The following is a 21,149-nucleotide window of genomic DNA, read 5'->3' on the forward strand; positions in this document are numbered from 1 at the left end:
GCAAATTAACTGCCAGCCAAGATGGCGGCCGGCAGCCAGGCAGCTTGAAACTAACATGAGGCTTGCTTGCTTCAGTAACGGAGGAAACCAACGTTCCCCGCCTGCCTTGCCAGCCTCTGAGCTTTCAGTTTAAGAAACATTGTAACAAATATAGAAGCTAAACAAAACCCCAGAAACCTGCTTTCAGCGAGCCTGGGATCTCAGAGCTGAAGTTATACATTGTTTCGATTATAGAACCAAAACAAACCAAATACCTTCTTTCAGCAGCAGAGGCCTCAGAGCTGGAGCCAGAGCTAAAGCTGGCCCAGAATTAAAAAAAAAAAAGAAAAAAAGGAGCAGTTGGGAGCTTCAGTCGGCCTGAAAACAGCCCTCAGCCCCTTACCCAGACTGGCCAGGCACCCCAGTGGGGACCCCCACCCTGAAGGGTATGTTACCAGCTGCAAACAGCCATCATCCCCTCACCCAGGCTGGCCAGGCACCCCAGTGGGGACCCCCACCCTGATCCAGGACACCCTTCAGGGCAAACCAGCCAGCCCCACCCATGCACCAGGCCTCTACCCTATATAGTAAAAGGGTAATAATGCCTCCCAGCACCAGGATCAGCGTGTCAGGGGGCAGCGCCCAAACCCCCTGATCGCCCTGCGACTCTGTGTGTGACAGGGGGCGGGGCCACAAGCTCCCTATCGGTCCTGCTCTGTTCCTGACAGGGGAAGGCGCCCGAACCCCCTGATCAGCCCTGCTCTGTGCCTGATGGGGGGAGCTCCCCAACCCCCTGATCGCCCTGCGGCTCTGTGTGTGACAGGGTGCGGCGCCTCAACCCCCTGATCGGCCCTGCTCTGTGTGTGACAGGGTGCGGTTCTCACCCCCCCCCCCCCCACGGGCCCTGCTCTGTGTGACAGGGTAGAGCCATACCCTCCCCATCGGCCCTGCCCTGAGTGTGAGAGTGGCAGTGCCCCAAACACCTGATCGGCCCTGCTCTGTGGGTGATAGAGGGCGGCGCCCTAACCCCCCACCCCCCCCCCACGGGCCCTGCTCTGTGTGTGATGGGGTAGAGCCATAACCTCCCCATTGGCCCTGCCCTGAGTGTGACAGTGGCTGCGCCCCAACCCCCTGATCGGCCCTGCTCTGTGGGTGATAGAGGGCAGCGCCCCAACCCCCTGATCCGCCCTGCCCTGAGTGTGACAGGGGGCGGTGCCCCAACTCCCCTATCGGCCCTACTCAGTGAGTGACAGGGGGGAGCTCCTCAACCCCCTGATCGGCCCTGCTCTGTGCATGACGGGGGGAGCTACCGAACCCCCTGATTGACCCTGCTCTGTGCGTGACAGGGTACGGAGCCCCAACCCCGATTGGCCCTACTCTGTGCATGACAGGGTACGGAGCCCCAACCCCCCTGATGGGCCCTGCTCTGTGCGTGACGGGGTGGCGCCGCAACCTCCCCATCGACCCTGCCTTGAGTGTGACAGGGGGCGGTGCCCCAACCCCCCAATCGGCCCTACCCTGAGCGTGACTGAGGGTGGCATCGCAACCTCCCAATCCACCCTGCTCTGTGCATGACAGGGGAAGGCGCCCCAACTCCCCAATCGGCCCTGCTCTAAGCCCGACCAGGGGCTGCACCTAGGGATTGGGCCTGCCCTCTGCCACCCGGGAGCAGGCCTAAGCCAGCAGGTCGTTATCTCCTGAGGGGTCCCAGACTGCAAGAGGGCACAGGCTGGGCTGAGGGACCCCTCCCTCCCCCCCCCCCAGTGCACAAATTTTTGTGCACCGGGCCTCTAGTTTAAAATAAAAAGCTAGTGTGTTTGTCAGTGTAAAACACGTTCTTTTGACTTACGACAAATAAAGGGAGAGAGACTGTACAGAATGTTAACAATTAAGAAAAAAAATCATTATTAAAAATTTTAAAATGCCATGTATTGCCCTAGCTGGTTTAGCTCACTGGATACAGCGTCGGCCTGGGGCAACTGAAGGGTCCCAGGTTCAATTTTGGTCAAGGGCATGTACCTTGATTGCAGGCACATCCCCAGTAGGGGGTGTGCAGGAGGCAGCTGATCAATGCTTCTCTCTCATCGATGTTTCTAACTCTCTATCTCTCTCCCTTCCTCTCTGTAAAAAATCAATAAAATATAGTTTAAAAATAAAAATAAAAATAAATAAAATGCCATTCATTGAAAATCAAAGAAAGGTCATTCATTCATGAAATATTTATGTGATACCTACAATATTCCAGGCTCTGTTCTGAGCACTGAGGAGACAACTATAAAAGGACTAAAAAGAAACTATGCCACTTCAACAATATGCAGGGGCATCTTTTGGGAAGGCCTGTGCATAATGGAAATCTGTAAAAGGGGAACTAATCCAAGTTCAAAGGCACTTTGATAAAACTCTAACTCTGGCTGAATAGCTCAGTTAGTTAGGGCATCATCCTGATACGCCAAGGCTGCAGGTTCAATCTCTGGTCAGGCACATACAAGAAGCAACCAATGAATGAAAAATAAGTAGAGCAACAAATATGTTTTTTTTTTTTCTCTCTCTTCCCCTCCCTTCCTCTCTCTCTCTAAAATCAATTAAAAAACATTTTTTAAACTCCGAAAAACAGGACAAGAGAAACTGGTTTTCTTATATCTTTACAGAATTAAAATAGAACAAAGTATAACTTCAGTCAGGGAAACGACTACAGACTTAGAAGCATATAGAAATGAGTGCTAAAGAAATTTTATTAAAAGACCAGGAGAGTATTATGCTAAGAGAAATAAGCCAGTCAGAGAAAGACACGTATCACATGACCTCACTCATATGCAGAATCTAAAGAACAAAATAAACTGATAAACAAAATAGATCCAGAGACACAGAAACAGGGAATAGACAGGTGAATTTGACAGAGAAGGCAGGGGTGGTTGGGTGGGAAGAAATTAACCAAAGAACTTAAATGCACACATATGCATAACCTATGCACACAGATAATAATGTGGTGAAGGCCTGAGCCAGTGGTGCTTTAGAGGGGGTCAGTGAGAGAAAAACAGGGACATCTGTAATACTTTCAACAATGAAATTTAAAAATTTTTAAAAACTTAAGAAGAAAAAGAAAAGTTTTATATCAGCCCTGGTCAGCACAACTCAGTGGTTGGAGTGTCGGCTGGTGCACCCAAGGGTCGTGGGTTAGATTTCTGGTCACGGGCACATACCAGGTTGCAGGTTCAACCCCTGGTGCTGGTCAGGGCATGCAGGAGGCAACAATCCATGTTTCTCTCACATCAAAGTTTCTTTCTCTGTCTCTATCTCTTTCTCCCTCCCTTCTACTCTCTCTAAAAAATATATATATCAATGAAAAAATGTCCTTGTGTGAAGATTAACAACAACAAAAGTTCCATATTAATAAATATAATTAAAATTAGGATTTGTGAAATCGTTCTTTAAATACTCCAAGAAAAATTACATATGCAGATTTTTGAAATTTTGAATAATTAACTTACTTCTATCCCCATACAACTACAACTCTACTAACATGAAAAGCCAAAATGCTTCTGAGGGTCATGATATAAAACTAAGTGAAGAAAGCATGTTACAAGATGGTATGTATATTTCTATTGTTAAAAAGTTTGATTCTAATAGTTCTATTAAGTATACGTGCATATATATGTAGTTATATACACACACGTATATAAACATATACACATACAAATACACAAAGAGGGTCTTGATAAACTAAGATGTAACTGTGTTTATTAACAGAAATAGAATTGAGTATTTTCCTGAATTTTTGCTTATTCATGTTTTCTGATTTTTCTGAAATCAGGGAGAAATGTTATTTTATTTTAGCTGTGTTCATCTGATTATTTAGAATTCTGCATTTAGCTAGTTTCTATAGATATTTGTTGTTACTGATTCTATAAAAATGAAGAATATAGTTAGTATAAAAATAGCCATTTCTAGAGACTTTTCTGGGCCTCAGTCTCACCATCATAAAAATTAAGAAACTGGCCCAGCCAGTGTGGCTCAGTGGTTGCGCACTGACCTATGAATCAGGAGGTCACCGTTCCAATTCACAGTCAGGGTACATGCCTGGGTTATGGGTTCAATCTCCAGTGTGGGGCGTGCAGGAGATAGCCAATCAATGATTCTCTCTCATCATTGATGTTTCTATCTCTCCCTTCCTCTCTGATATCAATAAAAATATATTTTTTTTAAATTAAGAAACTGTACTGGAATAGTTAATATTTACCAACAGGTTTTTGTAATTTCCAAAATCAGCATTAAACTCCCTATTGAACTAATATGTCAAGCTAGTATTTGCACTGGGGGAACACGGAAAACATAAATTGTTAGGCAGACTCTCATGTCAACATATTTCAATTAACCTACAAACATTTACATTTCTAATGTTCTACACACTAGTGGTCGCCAACCTTTTGGACCTCACGGACCACCAGTAGTCCACGGACCACCGGTTGACGACCGCTGCTACACACAATTGGAGTAGAGAAGAGTATAAAAATACTGTTCAAACAAGTGACTATTTTTCGTAAGGGTCACAATACTTGGAAGACATGATAACTTAAGTGCCAGAGAACTGAACAATACATGAATAAATGTTCTTGTCTTTTGACCGCTTATTTCTAAAACTACAGGTCAGAAGTCTGATCAACTGTTACAAATACTTCAAGAGGCTGGTCTTACCTCACAGTTCCCTCAGACACATTTGGCACTGATAGGGTTACATCCAGTGAAATCTGACACTGGCTTCTTAAGATGGACATCATCCTTAAGGCTTCCACTTCACTCCGGGGAGCATTGACTGAGGCACAGCCTAAGTAAGTTAGCTTGCTAAAGACCACACTGTCCTCATCAGCCACTGGTGTGAAAGGACTTGACCCTTCAGAATCTGAAAGAAATGATAATAAGGTGGTTAATTTTGTTTGATATTTTGTTGAATATGAAATCCAAGTAAAAATATATAAGTTATATTTAGGTTCGAAAATTAAGTACTAATGAGATAATATTCCATTGCTCCAGAAGTAGTGCCCATTAAAGCCAGAAATCTCACACTAGAACTGTCACTAACACCAAAATTTTCAGGTACTGCTGTATTGTCAATCCCGAGTCTAAAAGGTGGCCTGAGATTCAGATCCAATTTAACTTTCTGCTTCTCATTTGTTTTGACTTTGTTGTTTACACTTAGGAGAAAACAAAACAAACAAACAAAATAACCCTTTAGTATTTCACCCCTCTGAAAAATCCCATCTGTCTTCTTTCTAATCTGCACTGTTATAATTATTTCTCTCATTCATCATCTTAGCCACTTTATTAAGTTCTCTCAATCCCCTTGCTCTCCCTTTCCCAATAAACATCTGCAGTTTTAACACCAATGCGCCTTTCTAATTGCCCTTTTCCTCCTGCAGCTTTTTTTCAATTTGGCAGCTATTCCCACAGAGCTATAACATAGGCCTACAGCAAACATCTCTCACCAAGCTTTACTCCTCCATTTGTTCAACACTGTACACAAACTCCTCTTTTAATCATCCTGAAGTAAGATTCCCTAATGCCATTTAACTATTTCCCTTTCTTTGGTATAAATGATAGAATGGTACATCTAATTACTTCCCTCATATTCCCCTAAATCTTGAATCTGAATTCTAGAGAACACAGATAATGGTTTTTGCTCACTCTGAATCAAACCTAGAACAGGGTAGACGCTCAAATATTAAAAACAATAACCTTCAGTAATGTAAGCAATGCAGCAATCCTAACCTCCTTGTCCAGGTTGCACTGGCAGGCTCATCTCTGGTTTTTGGAGCCCTACTAATGGCACAGGGTTAATGGTGGATGAAGCTGAGAGCGGATTAGAAAGAGGCCCATCTCCTTCACCATCCAGTTGCGACCTTTCCACAAGCTCCTTTTCCCCTGGCTGGTCGTCCATTGGAGGATCCATTAGCACATCTGCCAACTCTTTTTGCAGCTGCTGCTCACTTCCATTCCCTATAATCTAAGGGTCACAAATACATGCAATCAGCGAAGTGAGAGAGGCCAGGTCTGATTCAAATGGGTCTGCATCTAGAGAAAAGTCAGCTTTTCTTTTGATACAAAGATATTTTCTGAAATATTTTTTAATAGAATAAATCAAGATCTGCAATAAATAAAAGCTGCAACTGCCCTCTTAATTCATAATTTTTTTCATGAAACAGTTTAATGGCTTTGAGACTAATACCCAGAAATACATGTGAATAGTCTATTAATGTTATTAAAAATTTTCTACAGTGTCCTAAACTAACAATGAAAAGATTTCTAATTTTACTGTCTGGTGAAAAACAATGCTGTTGAGAGGAATATCCTTAGCAGCTCCCCTTATTGTTAAGAAAAAGGAAACTGTGTCTGCTTCCAGAAGTTATCAATAGACACATCACTTATTAGGTAATAAAATTTCCCATGTATTTTACCACTCCTGCTGTAAGTACATCTCTTATATTTCTGAGGAAGACTTCTCTGATATAAACAAGTTCTTAAAGTTATGAGACACTTGAATAAAGCAATCTTTCTTTCCCTAATATGTTTCTTCTCTAATATGTATAAAATGTTCCTGAGAAACAGAAGCAATCCATTTTAATAATGTCAAGTATTTTTCTAGAGTCATGATGGTTTATTATTAGTTGCTCAACAAGGAAGCAAACAAGAACAAAATCAAGTGGAGCTTACCCAATGCTAAAGAAAGCCACAGTGACAAAACCCAGTATGGACATTAAATGCTTATTCAAGAAAAAATTTTAAAGCATTAATTTAGGAAAAGGAAAGTCATGATGAAAACAAGGTGGCTGATTTGGAGGCTTTCTGAAGATTAAACCCTGACAAAATGTTAAAAGAGGTGGGACTAAGAGACTGTTAGAGAATGAGGTCTTCCCAGTAGAATCAACACAGAAGTTGGGAAGCAAAATTTCAGTTAACAGAGGTACCTCTGGACTATCGAGGAACCCAGTTCAAACATCTTTCATAACGTACAAACTTCAAGTCCCTTTGGCTGTAAATTATGATTGAGAAACAGTCTTAAGTCCTTTTTGCTGACATTTTCCTAAGGAAATTCTAACGTATCAGCCACTCCTGCCTTGGAAATAAGAGCCAGACAGATGTTCAGCCTCTTAGCTTCAATTACACACAGGTCTGTTCCTATGAACTTCATTTTATGTTTATAGTCACTGCTAATAGAACTACAAGTGGTTCAAGTCAAGTAATTTTAATTTTTGCTTATGTCTGATTCTACTCCTTCACAACTGCAATCAAAATTCTTTTTTCAGAAATTGTGTTTTCAAAAGCACCTAGAAAACAAACTAGAAATTAGTTTCAATTAACCTCTTATACTTTCAGAAATACTGAATCACCAGAGGTAAATAAAAGATAACCAAACTGCATCCACACTGTTTTCTAAGGGAAGGAGAATGAACATCGAAGGACAGTTAAGCTCTGGACAGGTAGCTCAGTTGGTTAGAGCATCATCTCGATATGCCAAGGTTGTGGCTCCAATCCCCAGTCAGAGCATATACAAGAATCAACCAATGAATGCATAAATGATTGGAACAACAAATCAATGTTTCTCTCTCCTTTCGCTCTCTAAAATCAATAATAATAATAAAAGAACAGTTCAGAGCTTCCTAAAAACAGATGAAGATATTAGATTCCATGTTTAAGAAATTAGTAATTATAACTCAGGAAGCAATCATTAAAAGAACCACCTAATTAGAAAGAAGACATTTTACATGCTATGAAGGATTTTGTTCTTTTCAAAATAGGATATACTATGACTAAAACTCAAGTTTTCTGTTATATTAGCTGCCTATATTGTAATACATTCGCCAATCATGAAAATATACCTAACCCTGAGAGAAAATATTTATATGTTTACCTTTTGTGTTTAAACATGTGTATTTTGCATTCTTCCCTCGTTTATAAAGTATATAAACATTAAGAACTGCCTTCTATTACCTTAACTCATTTTTAAAGGCTAAGAATATGTACACACGAAATTTGGTTTTTAAAAGCTGCTTAAAAATAGCAACCTAACATAAGCCTTAATAATTAGGTCCAATACAGCACTCAACAATTATCATGTTATATCACTTGTCAACCTTTAATCCAATTTCAAAATTACTATCTGTAAAATTATAATATACATATTTATAATATACATACTTAAATCAATTAAGGTGTTTTTTTAAAGATAGTCCATTAATCTTTCCTAGGTATACAGGGAAACAGCCTTCCAAGATTTCAAATGCTGCCCTGCATCCGTCACCTAGAGAACTTGTTAAAACACAAACTGCTGGGCCCTAACAGAATTCCAAATCAGTTAAGTCTGGGGTGGGCTCGATCATTTGCATTTTAAAAGTTCCCAGGAGATGGTGATGCTGCTGGTCTGGGAACCAGACTCTAATCACCAACCTTAGATTAACGGTTCTTTAACCATCTATATATATATATAAAAAACCAGCGACCAGAACACCGGAATGACTGGTCACTATGACGCAGTGTGGCCAGCCAACTGGCCTGATCGGGGGCAGGACCAGCTGGCCAACCGCCTGCAGCCCCTCCACCCAGCTGGCCCCATCCCAGATTGGCCCCCCTACCCTGGGGGCGGGGCTGACCCGCCCACAGCCCCTTCCCCCCGCAGGCCTGGCGTAATCAGCCCCCATTGAGGTGGGCCCAGCGGGCCCCACCCGTGCACGAATTCGCGCACCAGGCCTCTAGTGACTACATAACACAATTACCAATAGTACCAGGGACCATGTTAAATTCAAACACCTGCTCCTCCCTTTGTCCCCTCACTTCCCACTCTGACAACTCATTAGTCTCAGAAGTAGAGCCTGGGCATATGCATGTTTAAGAAATTCCACAGGTGATTTACAAAATAGATAGCAGGTTAGATTAAGCCAGTAGTTTCTTGATGCCTGGTATAGATGAACAACAGCTTAAACAAACCAGCAACTGCTTATCTCTAAACTTTTTGCTATAACAGGAAATAAACCCACAATTAATAGGGCCTTCCGTTCTGTGCTGTCAAAAGCATTCCTAGCAACACAATCATCTTTAAATAAATATAACTGCAGTCAATCAAGATTTTGTAATATTAATGAAAGGGCAGACATATAGATCAATGTAACAAAATAGAATCCAGAAATAGATCCACACATATATGGCCAATTGGTTTCAGCAAAGTTGGCAAGGTAAATCAAGGGAGAAAGGTAATAAAACAAAAGGTGCTAGAACAATAATTTGACAAATATACACATGCAAAAACATGAATCACAACCAATACTTCATTTCACATACAAAAATTAATACAAAATTGATCACAGATCTAAACATAAATTCTAAAACTATAAAACTTATAGAAAAAGTAGGAGAAAATCTTTGCAATCTTGGGATACAATTTCTTAGGGCACAAAAAGTATGCATAAAAAAATTGATAAAATGGGTTTTGTCAAAACTATAAATGTCTGCTCAAAAGTTACTGTTAAGACAATGAAAAGAGAAGCCACAGACTTGGAGAAAATATTTGCAAACTATATATGCTATGAAGAATTTATATTCAGAATCTATAGAAAATTCTTATAAGCCAATAATAAGAAAACAAGCAACCCAATTAAAAAAATAGACATTTCACCAAAGATACATGAATGACAAATAAACATATAAAAGAAACTCAGTATCATTAGCCATTTGAAAAAATCAAAACCACAATAGTATGCCTCTATACACCTGTAAGAATGGCTAAAATTAAAACAAAACAATCCTGACAATGCCAAGGGCTGGCAAGGATTAGAGCAACTGAAAAATGCTCATGTATTGCTGGTGGGAAGGCAAAATAGTACAATCACTTTAGCTTGTTTTTTGTAAAATTTTATAAAGTTAAATATATACTCACCATATGACTCCCTCCTAGGTATTTACTGAAGAAGGCTAAAAACATAAGTCTACACAAAGACCTGTGTGCAAATGTTTATAGCAGCACTACTCATAATCACACAAAAACTGAATAAAAAGTAGTATTTATCGACTGGTGAATGGATAAACAAATGCCTATGGCCTCTATACAATAGAATACATCTCAGCAATGAAAAGTAATAAATTACTAATACACACAAAAACAAGGATGAATCTCAAAGGCATTATTCTAAGTAAAATAAGCCAGACACAAAAGGCTATATACTGTATGATTCCATTTATATGGCATTCTGGAAAAGGCAAAACTATAGGGACAGAAATCAGACCGTTGGTTGCCAAGGGCTATGAAGGAGGGAAGAGGATTGACTAAAAAGAGGCATAAAGGGACTTTTGGGGTGATGAATATATTCTGCATTTTGACTGTGATGGTGGTGGTGACAAAAAAGTTTACATTCATTCAAGGTCACATAACTAACTATACATCTAAAAGGGTTGAATTTTACTATGTATAAATTTTACCTTAATAAACTTGACTTAAAATAAAACAGAAAGAATATATTGAGGTAGGGGGCAGGGGTGGGATGGGAGAGGTCAATAGGGAAAAAGGGAACATACGTAATACTTTCAACAATAAAGATTTTTTAAAAAAGAATATATTGATCATGCTCTCCCTCCTAGGAGCATACCCGTGCCTTTCCTTCCCCCTCTCACGGCATCGCCTAAATCCTAAGGGACCCAAGTCTTCTAACGGGAACAATGGGCAGTCGCACTTCATCCAGGGCTAACCCTCTGAACCTGTCTCCAAGACTCCCTTTTCTCTGACTTCTCAGTGAGTCAAAGCAGCCAGGCCTAGTCTCTCTCTCCTGTTGCTTTTTCTATCCTAGGCCCTTCCTTGTTTCACTGTCCCCAGCTTTAATAAACACTCTCAAAATGAAAATATATATATTAAAAAAGAAGAATATATTGATAGTGTGGGAGGCTATGCATATGTGGAGGCAGGCATTATATGGGAAATCTCTGTACCTTCCTCTAAATTTTACCATAAATCTAAAACAGCTCTACAAAATAGAAAGAAAAAAGAAAAAAAAATGTGGTTTCTACTAACAATGCAATTAAAGGATACAGCTGTTCCTTTTCTTAATCTGTTTTTCAATAGGTGTTCTTCCAGGTTTCTGTTTTTGGTAATAACCTCATTTTATAGACTCTCCTATGCCATCTCACCTCCCCAGGATATATAAATAATCACTAATCTATTCCTACAATCCCTTCCTCAACTATTTATTAGACAGACATCTTCAGCTATACTCCAAACTTATTGCATCAAAACTTAACTCACTGGCCCTAATCAGTTTGGCCTGGTGCAGTGATGGCGAACCTTTTGAGCTCGGTGTGTCAGTATTTTGAAAAACCCTAACTTAACTCTGGGGCCGTGTCACATTTAGAAATTTTTTGATATTTGCAACCATAGTAAAACAAAGATTTATATTTTTGATACTTATTTTATATATTTAAATACCATTTAACAAAGAAAAATCAACCAAGAAAATGAGTTCACGTGTCACCTCTGACACACATGTCATAGGTTCGCCATCACTGGCCTAGTGGATAGAGTGTTGGCCTGCAGACTGAAGGGTCCTGGGTTCGATTCTGGTCAAGGGCATGTACCTTGGTTGCGGGCTCAATCCCCAGTAGGGGTTGTGCAGTAGGCAGCTGATCGATGTTCTCTCTCATCAATGTTTCGCTCTATCCCTCTCCCTTCTTCTCTGTAAAAATCAATAAAATATTTATTTTTAAAAAAACTTAACTCACTATATGATTGCCCTCCTGTATCAATTTTTTTAAACAGAGCAATGAATTGCACTACTATCCACTCGGTTGCCAAATGAAGGATCATGATCATCCTTGACTCCTGTCATTCCCACACTACTCACATCCTCCTGATCCTTGCTCAGTTGTGCACATTTTCCTTCTCTCTCTCTGCACAGCTAACACTACATGACAGTGTCTTTTATTTTACACAAGCATACTGCAAAGGTAGTAGTTTCCATGCCTCTTTCTCTCTGCTGTGAACTTCCTTAGTGCCATTCAAGTTATAATTGCAAATTCTAGTTCTGATCTAGCATTGCATTATTTTTTAAACCCATAATGTAAAGCTCAAATTCATATCTATATTCTATGAGTTTTTCACAACTCTGCCCAATCTACTTTTCCATCTCGTATCAGTCATATCAAACTCCTCAACTTTCCCAGGACACATCATAAACTTTCAAGCATCTAGACTTTGCATAGACTCTTTGCTTTCCTGAAAGCCACCCTCTTCTCCGTTGTTTTCTTTAAGACAAAGCTTAAATTCTGTTACCTCCTCCAGGTTTAACTGCTCCCTCCTTAGGAAGTGCTACCATAATATTAGCATACTAGAGGCCCGGTGCACAAAATTCGTGTACTCAGGAAGGGGGATCCCTCAGCCCAGCCTGCACCCTCTCCAATCTGGGACCCGTTGGAGGATGTCCAACTGCCGGTTGTCCCACAGGGATCGGGCCTAAACTGGCAGTCGGACATCCCTCTCACAATCCGGGACTGTGGCTCCCAACCGCTCGCCTGCCTGCCTGATTGCTCCTAACTGCTTCTGCCTGCCAGCCTGATCACCCCCTAACCACTCCCCTGCCAGCCCGATCGATGCCTAACTGCTCCCCTGCTGGCCCGATCGCCCCCAACTGCCCTCCCCTGCCAGTCCGGTTGCCCCTTACTAACCTCCCCTGCCGGACCGGTCGGTCACCCCCAACTGCCCTCCCCAGACAGCCCGGTCACCCCTAACTTCCCTCCCCTGCCAACCTGGTCACCCCTAACTGCCCTCCCCTGCAGGCCTGGTCGCCCCCAACTGGCCTCCCCTGCTGGGCTGGTCGCCCACAACTGCCATCCCCTGCCAGCCATCTTGTGTCCACATGGGGGTGGCCATCTTGTGTGTTGGAGTGATGGTCAATTTGCATATTACCATTTTATTAGATAGGATACATTTACTAAAGGCCTGGTGCACAAAATTCATGCACGGGTAGGATCCCTAGCAGCTGCCGGCCGGGGCCTTCCTTCCCCAACTGCCGGCTGCCAGCAAGGACCTTCCTTCGTTCCGCGCCGCCCCCGAGTGGTCAGCACACGTCATAGCAAGCAATCAAACTCCCAGTCGGTTGAACTCCTAAGGGGACACTTTGCATATTAGGCTTTAATATATATAAAGAAGATTCTAGCATTGCTACTTGTTTTAGAGAATATTTGTTTAGTGAGTCTCTTGAACCAGACTGATCATTATTAGAGAGCAGAGACTGTTTAAATTATCTTTATATTCCCAAAGATAAGTGACTAGTGCAGAATACACCCAAAATACATGTTTACTCAACTGAATTTTATACATGCAAAAAATAGAAGCCAAAATAGTACGATTTTATCCAATTTGGATATGATTTTGGTTTACAGAAAATAAAATCTAATCTGAATGATTTATTTTAGCTTTGTTTTAAAAACAAAAACAAATATCATCTTTTCCTATTATCCTGAGAGTGTCATTAAGGTTTAACATTTACAATAAAAAGTACAGGACCTAGCCGGTTTGGCTCAGTGGATAGAGCATTGGCCTGTGGACCAAAAGGGTCCTGGGTTTGATTCCGGTCAAACTTGGTCGTAGGGTCCTCAGGCCCCGGCCCTAGTCAGGGATCATGCAGGAGGCAACCAATCAATGTGTTTCTCTCACATCGATGTTTCTCTCTGTCTTTCCCTCTCTCTTCCACTCTCCCTAAAAATCAATGCAAAAATATCCTCAGGTGAGGATTAACCAAAAAACTAAATAAATTTAAAAACAAATTTAAAAAATATTTATTTATTTATTTATTTATTTATTTATTTATTTATTTATTTATAGGACCAAATAGCATGCTGCAATTCACAAACAATAAACTTTGAAGTCCAAAGACTTCCAAGTTATTTAGCACAATATAAAAATAAAAAAGCAAAGCAAACATGTACAAATAATACAAATAAAGTAACATTTAGATTTGTGTTCCTCTTCATGATATATACATGAAGAGGAAGGGAGAGTTCTTTAGGAAACAGTCTTGAATGAGAAAAAAACAAGTATAAAGTAGTCAATTTAGTAGGTACTATAAACACAGACATAAATATTTACAAGGACAGAGACTGCATGGTGAGTGATTTATGCATAATTGTTTATAAAGCAGGTGGTAGAAAAAATACTGGAAACAAGCTAGCTTGTGGCACAACTCCAGGAGGCACCATTCACATCATGGACTATGAGAACAGCACCCTCTGGGGTTGCACAGAGTATAGCCTACGCACCTGTCCTTAGTAGCCCTACTTGGGCTCCACAGTACGACAGACCTAAGTTTGGGACATGGCTATGACACTAACTCTGTTGGTTGTGAACAAATTAACTCTGGGAGCCATAACTGTCTCATCTCTAAAATGATGACATTCATGTCTATCTCACAGGATTGTCATGAGGGATCAATGATACAATAATATGACCACTGGGCAGTTATTTATTTCAGGCCCTGTGATTTGTACAGATTACCTCATTTCTTCACAGTACCTGTCATCAGTAGGCATCCAATTAGTATCACCATTTTCAGCTATTTCTAAGTAAACTCTGATCTATGTATGGGAGTTAAGGTTTAGAAAAGCAAGTAACTTTTTTAAAAAGCAGTTCTTCTACTTTCCATGATCCAGAGAAAACTAAAAACACACCTACTATTCATGTACAAAAGAAGCATTACTGGAAGAACATCTGTGTGGGTTTTTTTTGTAAATATATCAAAGATAACAACTTATGATAGAGTTGGTCATTGAGAAAAAACTGCACTTATGGACCAAAGGACAAAGTGTTCCAAAGGCAATACCTAGCAGAGTCATTTCCTTTATTTTCTACTTCTCACTGTATAGCTTATTTCCCTTCACTGCAACAATACCAACGAGGCCCCTCTCGACTTGCCAGTTACACAAAGCTACTTTGCTTTAGGCAGTTTGGGACCCGCTGTCAGTGGAGATTGTATGTCCTCAAAGAAGCATGCTTAGGAAATGAAATGTGTGTTTGAGAAATCCATAGGTGATCAAAAAATTACAAACAAATTCCTGATGTACATTTCCCACTACTTGTGTCATATTGCAAGAAAATATAAACCAAAATGATTCAAACTGAGTAATTTTGCTCAGCTTCAGTGTAAAAGCTAAGTCATTTCAAAACAAGTACATAAATTACAGTTTTATCAGAAAGCAAGGCACAAAATAACCAGAAGCCCAATCTGGATACTGGAAGGAATAGTTACTAATCTCAAATCCACCTCACATACTCCTTCTGGGATCTTCAATAAAACCTTAAATCTCTTTGTACCTCATTTATAAACTGTAGCTGTTTTGATTATTCATTTCTTTATCTTAACTGCATGAAGGAAGGACCAGAGAAAATACCTAAAATTACCATTAGGAATTATTAACATTAATTTAAAACAAAAAAGGGCCCTAGCCTGTTTGGCTCAGTGGATGGAGCGTCAGCCCGAGAACTGAAGATCACAGATTATATTTCAGTCAAGGGCATGTACCTCGGTTGAGGCTATCCCCAGTTCTGGGTGGTTTGTGGAAGGCAAACAATCAATGTGTCTCTCTCACATTGATGTTTCTCTCTTTCTCTCCCCCTCCCTACCATTCTCTCTAAGAATCAATGGAAAAATGTCCTCTAATGAGGATTAACAACAACGAAATAAATAAATATATATATATATAAATAATTTTTTTAAGAAAGGGCCCAGGCTGGAGTGGCTCAACTGGAGTGTCATGGTGGGTTTAATTCCCAGTCAGGGCACGTACCCAGGCTGCAGGTTCCACCTCTGGTTGGGGCGCATGCAGGAGGCAACTGACTGACTCTCACACTGATGTTCTCGCTCTCTCTCTTTCTGTTTTTCTTTCTCTCCCTCCTCCCCTCCCTTCCTTTCTCTCAGATCAATTTTAAAAAGTAAAATAAGAAGAAAAGGGGGAGGAACAGCACACCTTGTGAATTCATCCTAGAAAGTGAACTGAAGAAACACTTCAAAAATGTATGGTCATTTTTGCTAAATAATGGAATTATGACTGGGTTTTACTTTTCTAATTATCTGAATTTCCTGTATTAAGCATCTATTCTTTTAATTAGAGAAAACAAATGACAGAAAGGCTATTTGCACCCTGGGAGAAAAAGAAAAGTACATATAATTCTACTGTATGTGGTGGTCCTGACTCCAGACCCTTTCAAACCTTTGATCTTTCCACATGTCAACAGACTCACTTCCTTGGGAAATTATTAATCATTCTTTAAGGCTTTGCTGAACTGCTGTTTATTCTATGAAACCTTTCTTTAAGCAACAATTATGTTCCCATGTAATTCTTATCATATCTATATTCTAGCACTTGATGAATTTTATGACAAATTTACTTATGTGTCTTCCCACCACCACCCTGATCCTCTAAATTCAACTGTTCATTCAGGGTTCAGTAACTTTGCTTTCTGAATAAAAGTTCAGCATTATAGGACAAGATCACCTAATTCTAAAACAATATCAGAAACTGAGTCAGAAGATTAGTTTAGGCAATAATAAGTGAGGAGTAATTTTTGTTATCTGCTATTTTAATAAAACTTGGCAACTTTTTTCCAACTAAAATAATGTTAACTGGATTTGTCAAAAAGAAAACTATTAAGATTAAAATGTTTTAAAAATTCTCTAACTAAACTTTCCACCTAAGAAGTACTAGCTCATCAACGTAACTCAACCAGCATTTATAGAATATCTTTGGCTGAGAGCTAACTAAAGGTGTAAGATTCCTACACCAAAGGAGTCAAGCAGTGAAAACACAACATGTTCTAAATTTTTATGGAAAGTTCTCAGATTCTAATGTGAGTTCTCAAAATATTTGAATAAAAATAGCTTTGTTTTTTTGCCCTAGCTGGTTTGGCTCACTGGATAGAGCGTTGGCCTAGGGACTGAAGAGTCCCAGGTTCGATTCCGGTCAAGGGCATGTACCTTAGTTGCAGGCACATCCCCAGTAGGGGGTGTGCAGGAGGCAGCTGATAGATGTTTCTCTCTCATCGATGTTTCTAACTCTCTATCCCTCTCCTTTCCTCTCTGTAAAAAAGCAATAAAATATATTTTAAAAAATATAGCTGTGTTTTTTATAACTATACCATCATATAAAGCTTTCCTTTAAAAGACATAACTAAAGCATTATCCTCTCCAAGAAGTCTTTCTTGGCTCCCCACCCAAGCTGAGGTAGGTTTCCATCCCTTCTACTCTATAGCACCTTTTGTTAACCTCTACCATAGCATTTATGTAACTATATTGATGTTAAAAATTAAATATGGCCACAAAATCTCTACAGCTCCTTCATCACAAGGTATAGTCCAGGGGTCCTCAAACTTTTTAAACAGGGGGGGAGTTCACTGTCCCTCAGACCGTTGGAGGGCCGGACTATAGTTAAAAAAAAAAAACTATGAACAAATTCCTATGCACACTGCACATATCTTATTTTGAAGTAAAAAAACAAAATGGGAACAAATACAATATTTGTATTTGCATGTGGCCCGTGGGCCATAGTTTGAGGACTCCTGGTATAGTCTATTTCCCTAAATCCATGACTCTGGATTACCTTTGTGACTTGCTTTGGCAAAAAGAATATGCTAGATGTGACACCATGTAATTTCTTAACATTGGCCTTTAAAGGGGCCTACAGATTCCACATTTGCCCTAAGACCATCATGTTGTGAAGAAGCCTAAAATGAAAGACCACATGGAAAGAGACCCAGCCACTCCAGTGAAGCCCAGTCCCCAGCCAACACGCAAGTTGAATAAAGTTGTGTGAGTTTAAGGAAAAGCAGCAAAACTGCCCAGTCAATCCACCAAATCATGAGTTATGAGATAGATAGTTATGAAGTAAAGATTAGGAGAAACAACTGTTAACAAGATTTTTAACAACTGTCATCTACCCTAAGCTATTAGGAACCAGGTTCAATCATCTCTATTATCATTCAGCCTTTTTAGAGCCTTCCTTTGGCTGTGATATTCTGCAGTTTCACAGTCATTCTGCCTGAGACTTACTGCTTTTTAAAGCTGAGGATTTGTCTTTTATCACCTCTGGACAATATTCAGCTATTATCTCAAGTATTTCCTTCACCATTCTAAAGGAAAACTTAAGTATATATATTCTATACAAGCAGTCCTCAGGTTACATTGGAGATTCGTTCCTACGACGAGACGAAACTCGATTTCCCTGTAAGTCGGAACCCACCTACATGAGCACCTACATCATTCACATGGAGTACATACACAGCAGTAATGAAGTCAAACAGTAAAAAAAATTTAAAAGAAAGATAATAATTCCTGACCTTTACTTCTGGTAAATAAATTTAAAAAAACATAAAGCACATACGTACATACGTCGAAATGACGGAACTTTTTTTTTCTTTAATAAATACTGTAAATGGGAGATGGCAACGTAACCACGAAATGACGTACGTCGAGTCCGACTTAACCCGAGGACTGCCTGTATCTATAAAAGCCTAAGCAACCAGACAACCGGACGAATGGCTGGTAGCTATGACGTGCACTGAACCCCAGGGGGCAGATGCTCAACAGAGGAGCACAAATTCGTGCACCAGTGGGGTCCCTTGGTGTGGCCTGCAGGGATTGGGCTGAAACTGGCAGTCCGACATCCCCTGAAGCGGTCTTGGAGTGCAAGAGGGCACTCTGCAAAGTTGCTGTCGCTTGGCAGTTCCTGCGCGGGAGAGGCGTGCACTGCCACAGCTGTGCTCGCCAGACATGAGCCTGGCATCTGGCGCCCATGGGTCAGCTGAGCGCTGCTCCTGCTGTGGGAGTGCACTGACCACCAGGAGGCAGCTCCTGCATTAAGCATCTGCCCCCTGGTGGTCAGTGTGCGTCATAGCAACCAGTCAGTCACTTAGGCTTTTATATACACTGAGTGGCCAGACTATTATGACCACCCCATCAGTACTTTGTTGGGCCACCTTTTGCCTTCAATACTGCAGCAATTCTTCTTGGCTTTGACTCCACAAGATATTGAAAGGTGATGCAAGGAATCTGACACCATGCCTGATGGATAGCACTGTCCAGTTCTATGAGATTTGATGGTTGTGGAACCAGCTGCCTGATGCCTCTTTTAACTTTGTCCCACAAATGCTCAATTGGATTGAGATCTGGTGATTGGGGGGGCCACCTAAGCAAGGTAAAGTCTCCCTCATGTTCTTTTTTTTTAATATATTTTATTGATTTTTTACAGAGAGGAAGGGAGAGAGATAGTTAGAAACATCGATGAGAGAGAAACATCGATCAGCTGCCTCCTGCACATCTCCCACCGGGGATGTGCCCGCAACCCAGGTACATGCCCTTGACCGGAATCGAACCTGGGACCCTTCAGTCCACAGGCCAATGCTCTATCCACTGAGCCAAACCGGTTTTGGCTCCCTCATGTTCTTAACCACTCTTGCACAATACGAGCACCGTGGCATGGCACATTGTCTTATTGGAAGAAGCCATCTCCATTGGGATTCGTCATCAACATGATAGGATAAACTTGATCAGCACGATACTTAGGTATGTTGTGCTATTCAGACGTTGTTCCACACGAATTAAAGGGCCCAAATCATGCCAGGAAAACATGCCCCAAACCATAACACTGGCCCCACCAGCTTGAAGGGTTGTACTCAATATATGTGGGGTGCATGCTTTCATGCTGTTTCTGCCAAATTCTCACTCTGCCATCTGCATGATGCAACTGGAAACGTGATTCATCGGACCACATGACTTTTTTCCAATGCTCGACTGTCCAATCCTTGTCATCCTGTGAGAATTGGAGGTATTTTATCTTGGTAACCGCAGACAGCAAAGGTGTTTGAACAGGCCTTCGGCTTCCATATCCCATATGATGCAGTGTACGACTAATTTGCCTACAAACGTCAGGTGGTTATAATAATCTGGCCATTCAGTGTATATAGATATAGATATGTTGATCCTTCTCATCCAAGTCTCCATGTCTCTTAACTGACCTTTCATACTTTATAATCTTTCAGTGCTATCTTCTGGGTAATTTCCTAAGATTTACATTACAAAAATTTGATTCTCTCTTTAGCCATGTCTATTCTGCTGATTAATGCTGAATCTTTAATTTCACTGCCTCTAAGTTTCATTTGCAGAAGTTCTATTTTAAATTTGCCTGTTCTTTTAAATTTTTTGATAATTTTGTTCTTTTGTAATGCTTATAAATTTTTCTTTAAATCTTTAATCATTTAAATTAGTATATCTTAAGGTTACAGCTAATGCAAGTGCCTAAATTTTGGTGAGTTTGATCCTGCTCAGATTTGCTGTCTCTTGCTTATAATAAACTGTCCTTTGTATATATTTGTAAATTTTGAAATGTGTACTATTTTTTATCAGGGTTATCTGTGAGACTACCATGCAGCCCGGGTGGCAAGTATGTCCCTCCAGAGTAGTTCTACAATTTACTCTATCATGTGCCCCAGGAGTATTTACCAACCCAGGACCATGCACATAATGTAAATTCACACCCCAAACATACATGAAGGCAAGCCTATGGGTACAAAAAGCTCAACAAGACTCTCCTCTAAACTGGCGTTCAGGCTAAGAAATATAAAATTCCTTATTTTCTTCCTGTGACTATAAGAAAATTTTTTTTTCAAGTCTATTCTTTCAGTTAGGAGTAGCCCTTAACGGTGCTTTATAATGAAATCTCAGTTCCAACTACTCTCTCTGTAAAACCCAAGGCGTTCTCTCTTTCCCAGTGTAGCTGCTATCAAAACCAAAGTCCACTGGTTGTAAAGAACAGTGCAGCCCCAATGTCATCTCATATGCATTGTTCTAACTTTCAGTTTCCTCTTGGCTTTTGTTCCTTAGGGATTTTCTTTATTGTCTTATGAATACAGCTATTATTAAAGGGGTGTTTGTTATATTTCATCCAGCTTTCCCAAGTATTTTGTGCTGGCATTATAAGGTTTACTAGGTCATCCTATTTTCAAAATAGGAGTTCTTATCCTGAATGCCTAAAACACTTGGTAGATTACTAGCTATCACCTGAATATTCAACAAACCACTCAATTAAAACCTTTAGATGGAAGAGTGATAGACATATTAAATGTATTTTCTAAATTCAATGCAGTTTTAAAATCT

General features: G+C 40.4%; 1 protein-coding gene across 11 annotated transcripts in view; it reads right to left on the reverse strand.

The window, feature by feature from the left end:
* RABGAP1 (RAB GTPase activating protein 1) overlaps positions 1 to 21,149 on the reverse strand; it is a 132,014-nt gene that overhangs the window by 92,360 nt on the left and 18,505 nt on the right. For 8 of the 11 annotated variants that reach the window (XM_036329739.1, XM_036329736.1, XM_036329737.1 and 5 more), the window contains 2 exons: positions 5,743 to 5,977; positions 4,672 to 4,876 (listed from right to left, as the gene is read on the reverse strand). In XM_036329739.1, coding sequence (XP_036185632.1) covers positions 4,672 to 4,876; positions 5,743 to 5,977 — 440 coding nt within the window. Of the gene's footprint in view, positions 1 to 4,671; positions 4,877 to 5,709; positions 5,978 to 21,149 lie in introns of those variants that run through there. The other 3 variants (XM_036329742.1, XM_036329740.1, XM_036329741.1) reach the window with 2 other exon arrangements.

Source organism: Myotis myotis, unplaced genomic scaffold (assembly GCF_014108235.1).
Source record: "Myotis myotis isolate mMyoMyo1 unplaced genomic scaffold, mMyoMyo1.p scaffold_m19_p_12, whole genome shotgun sequence".
NCBI classification, from domain to species: Eukaryota; Metazoa; Chordata; class Mammalia; order Chiroptera; family Vespertilionidae; genus Myotis; species Myotis myotis.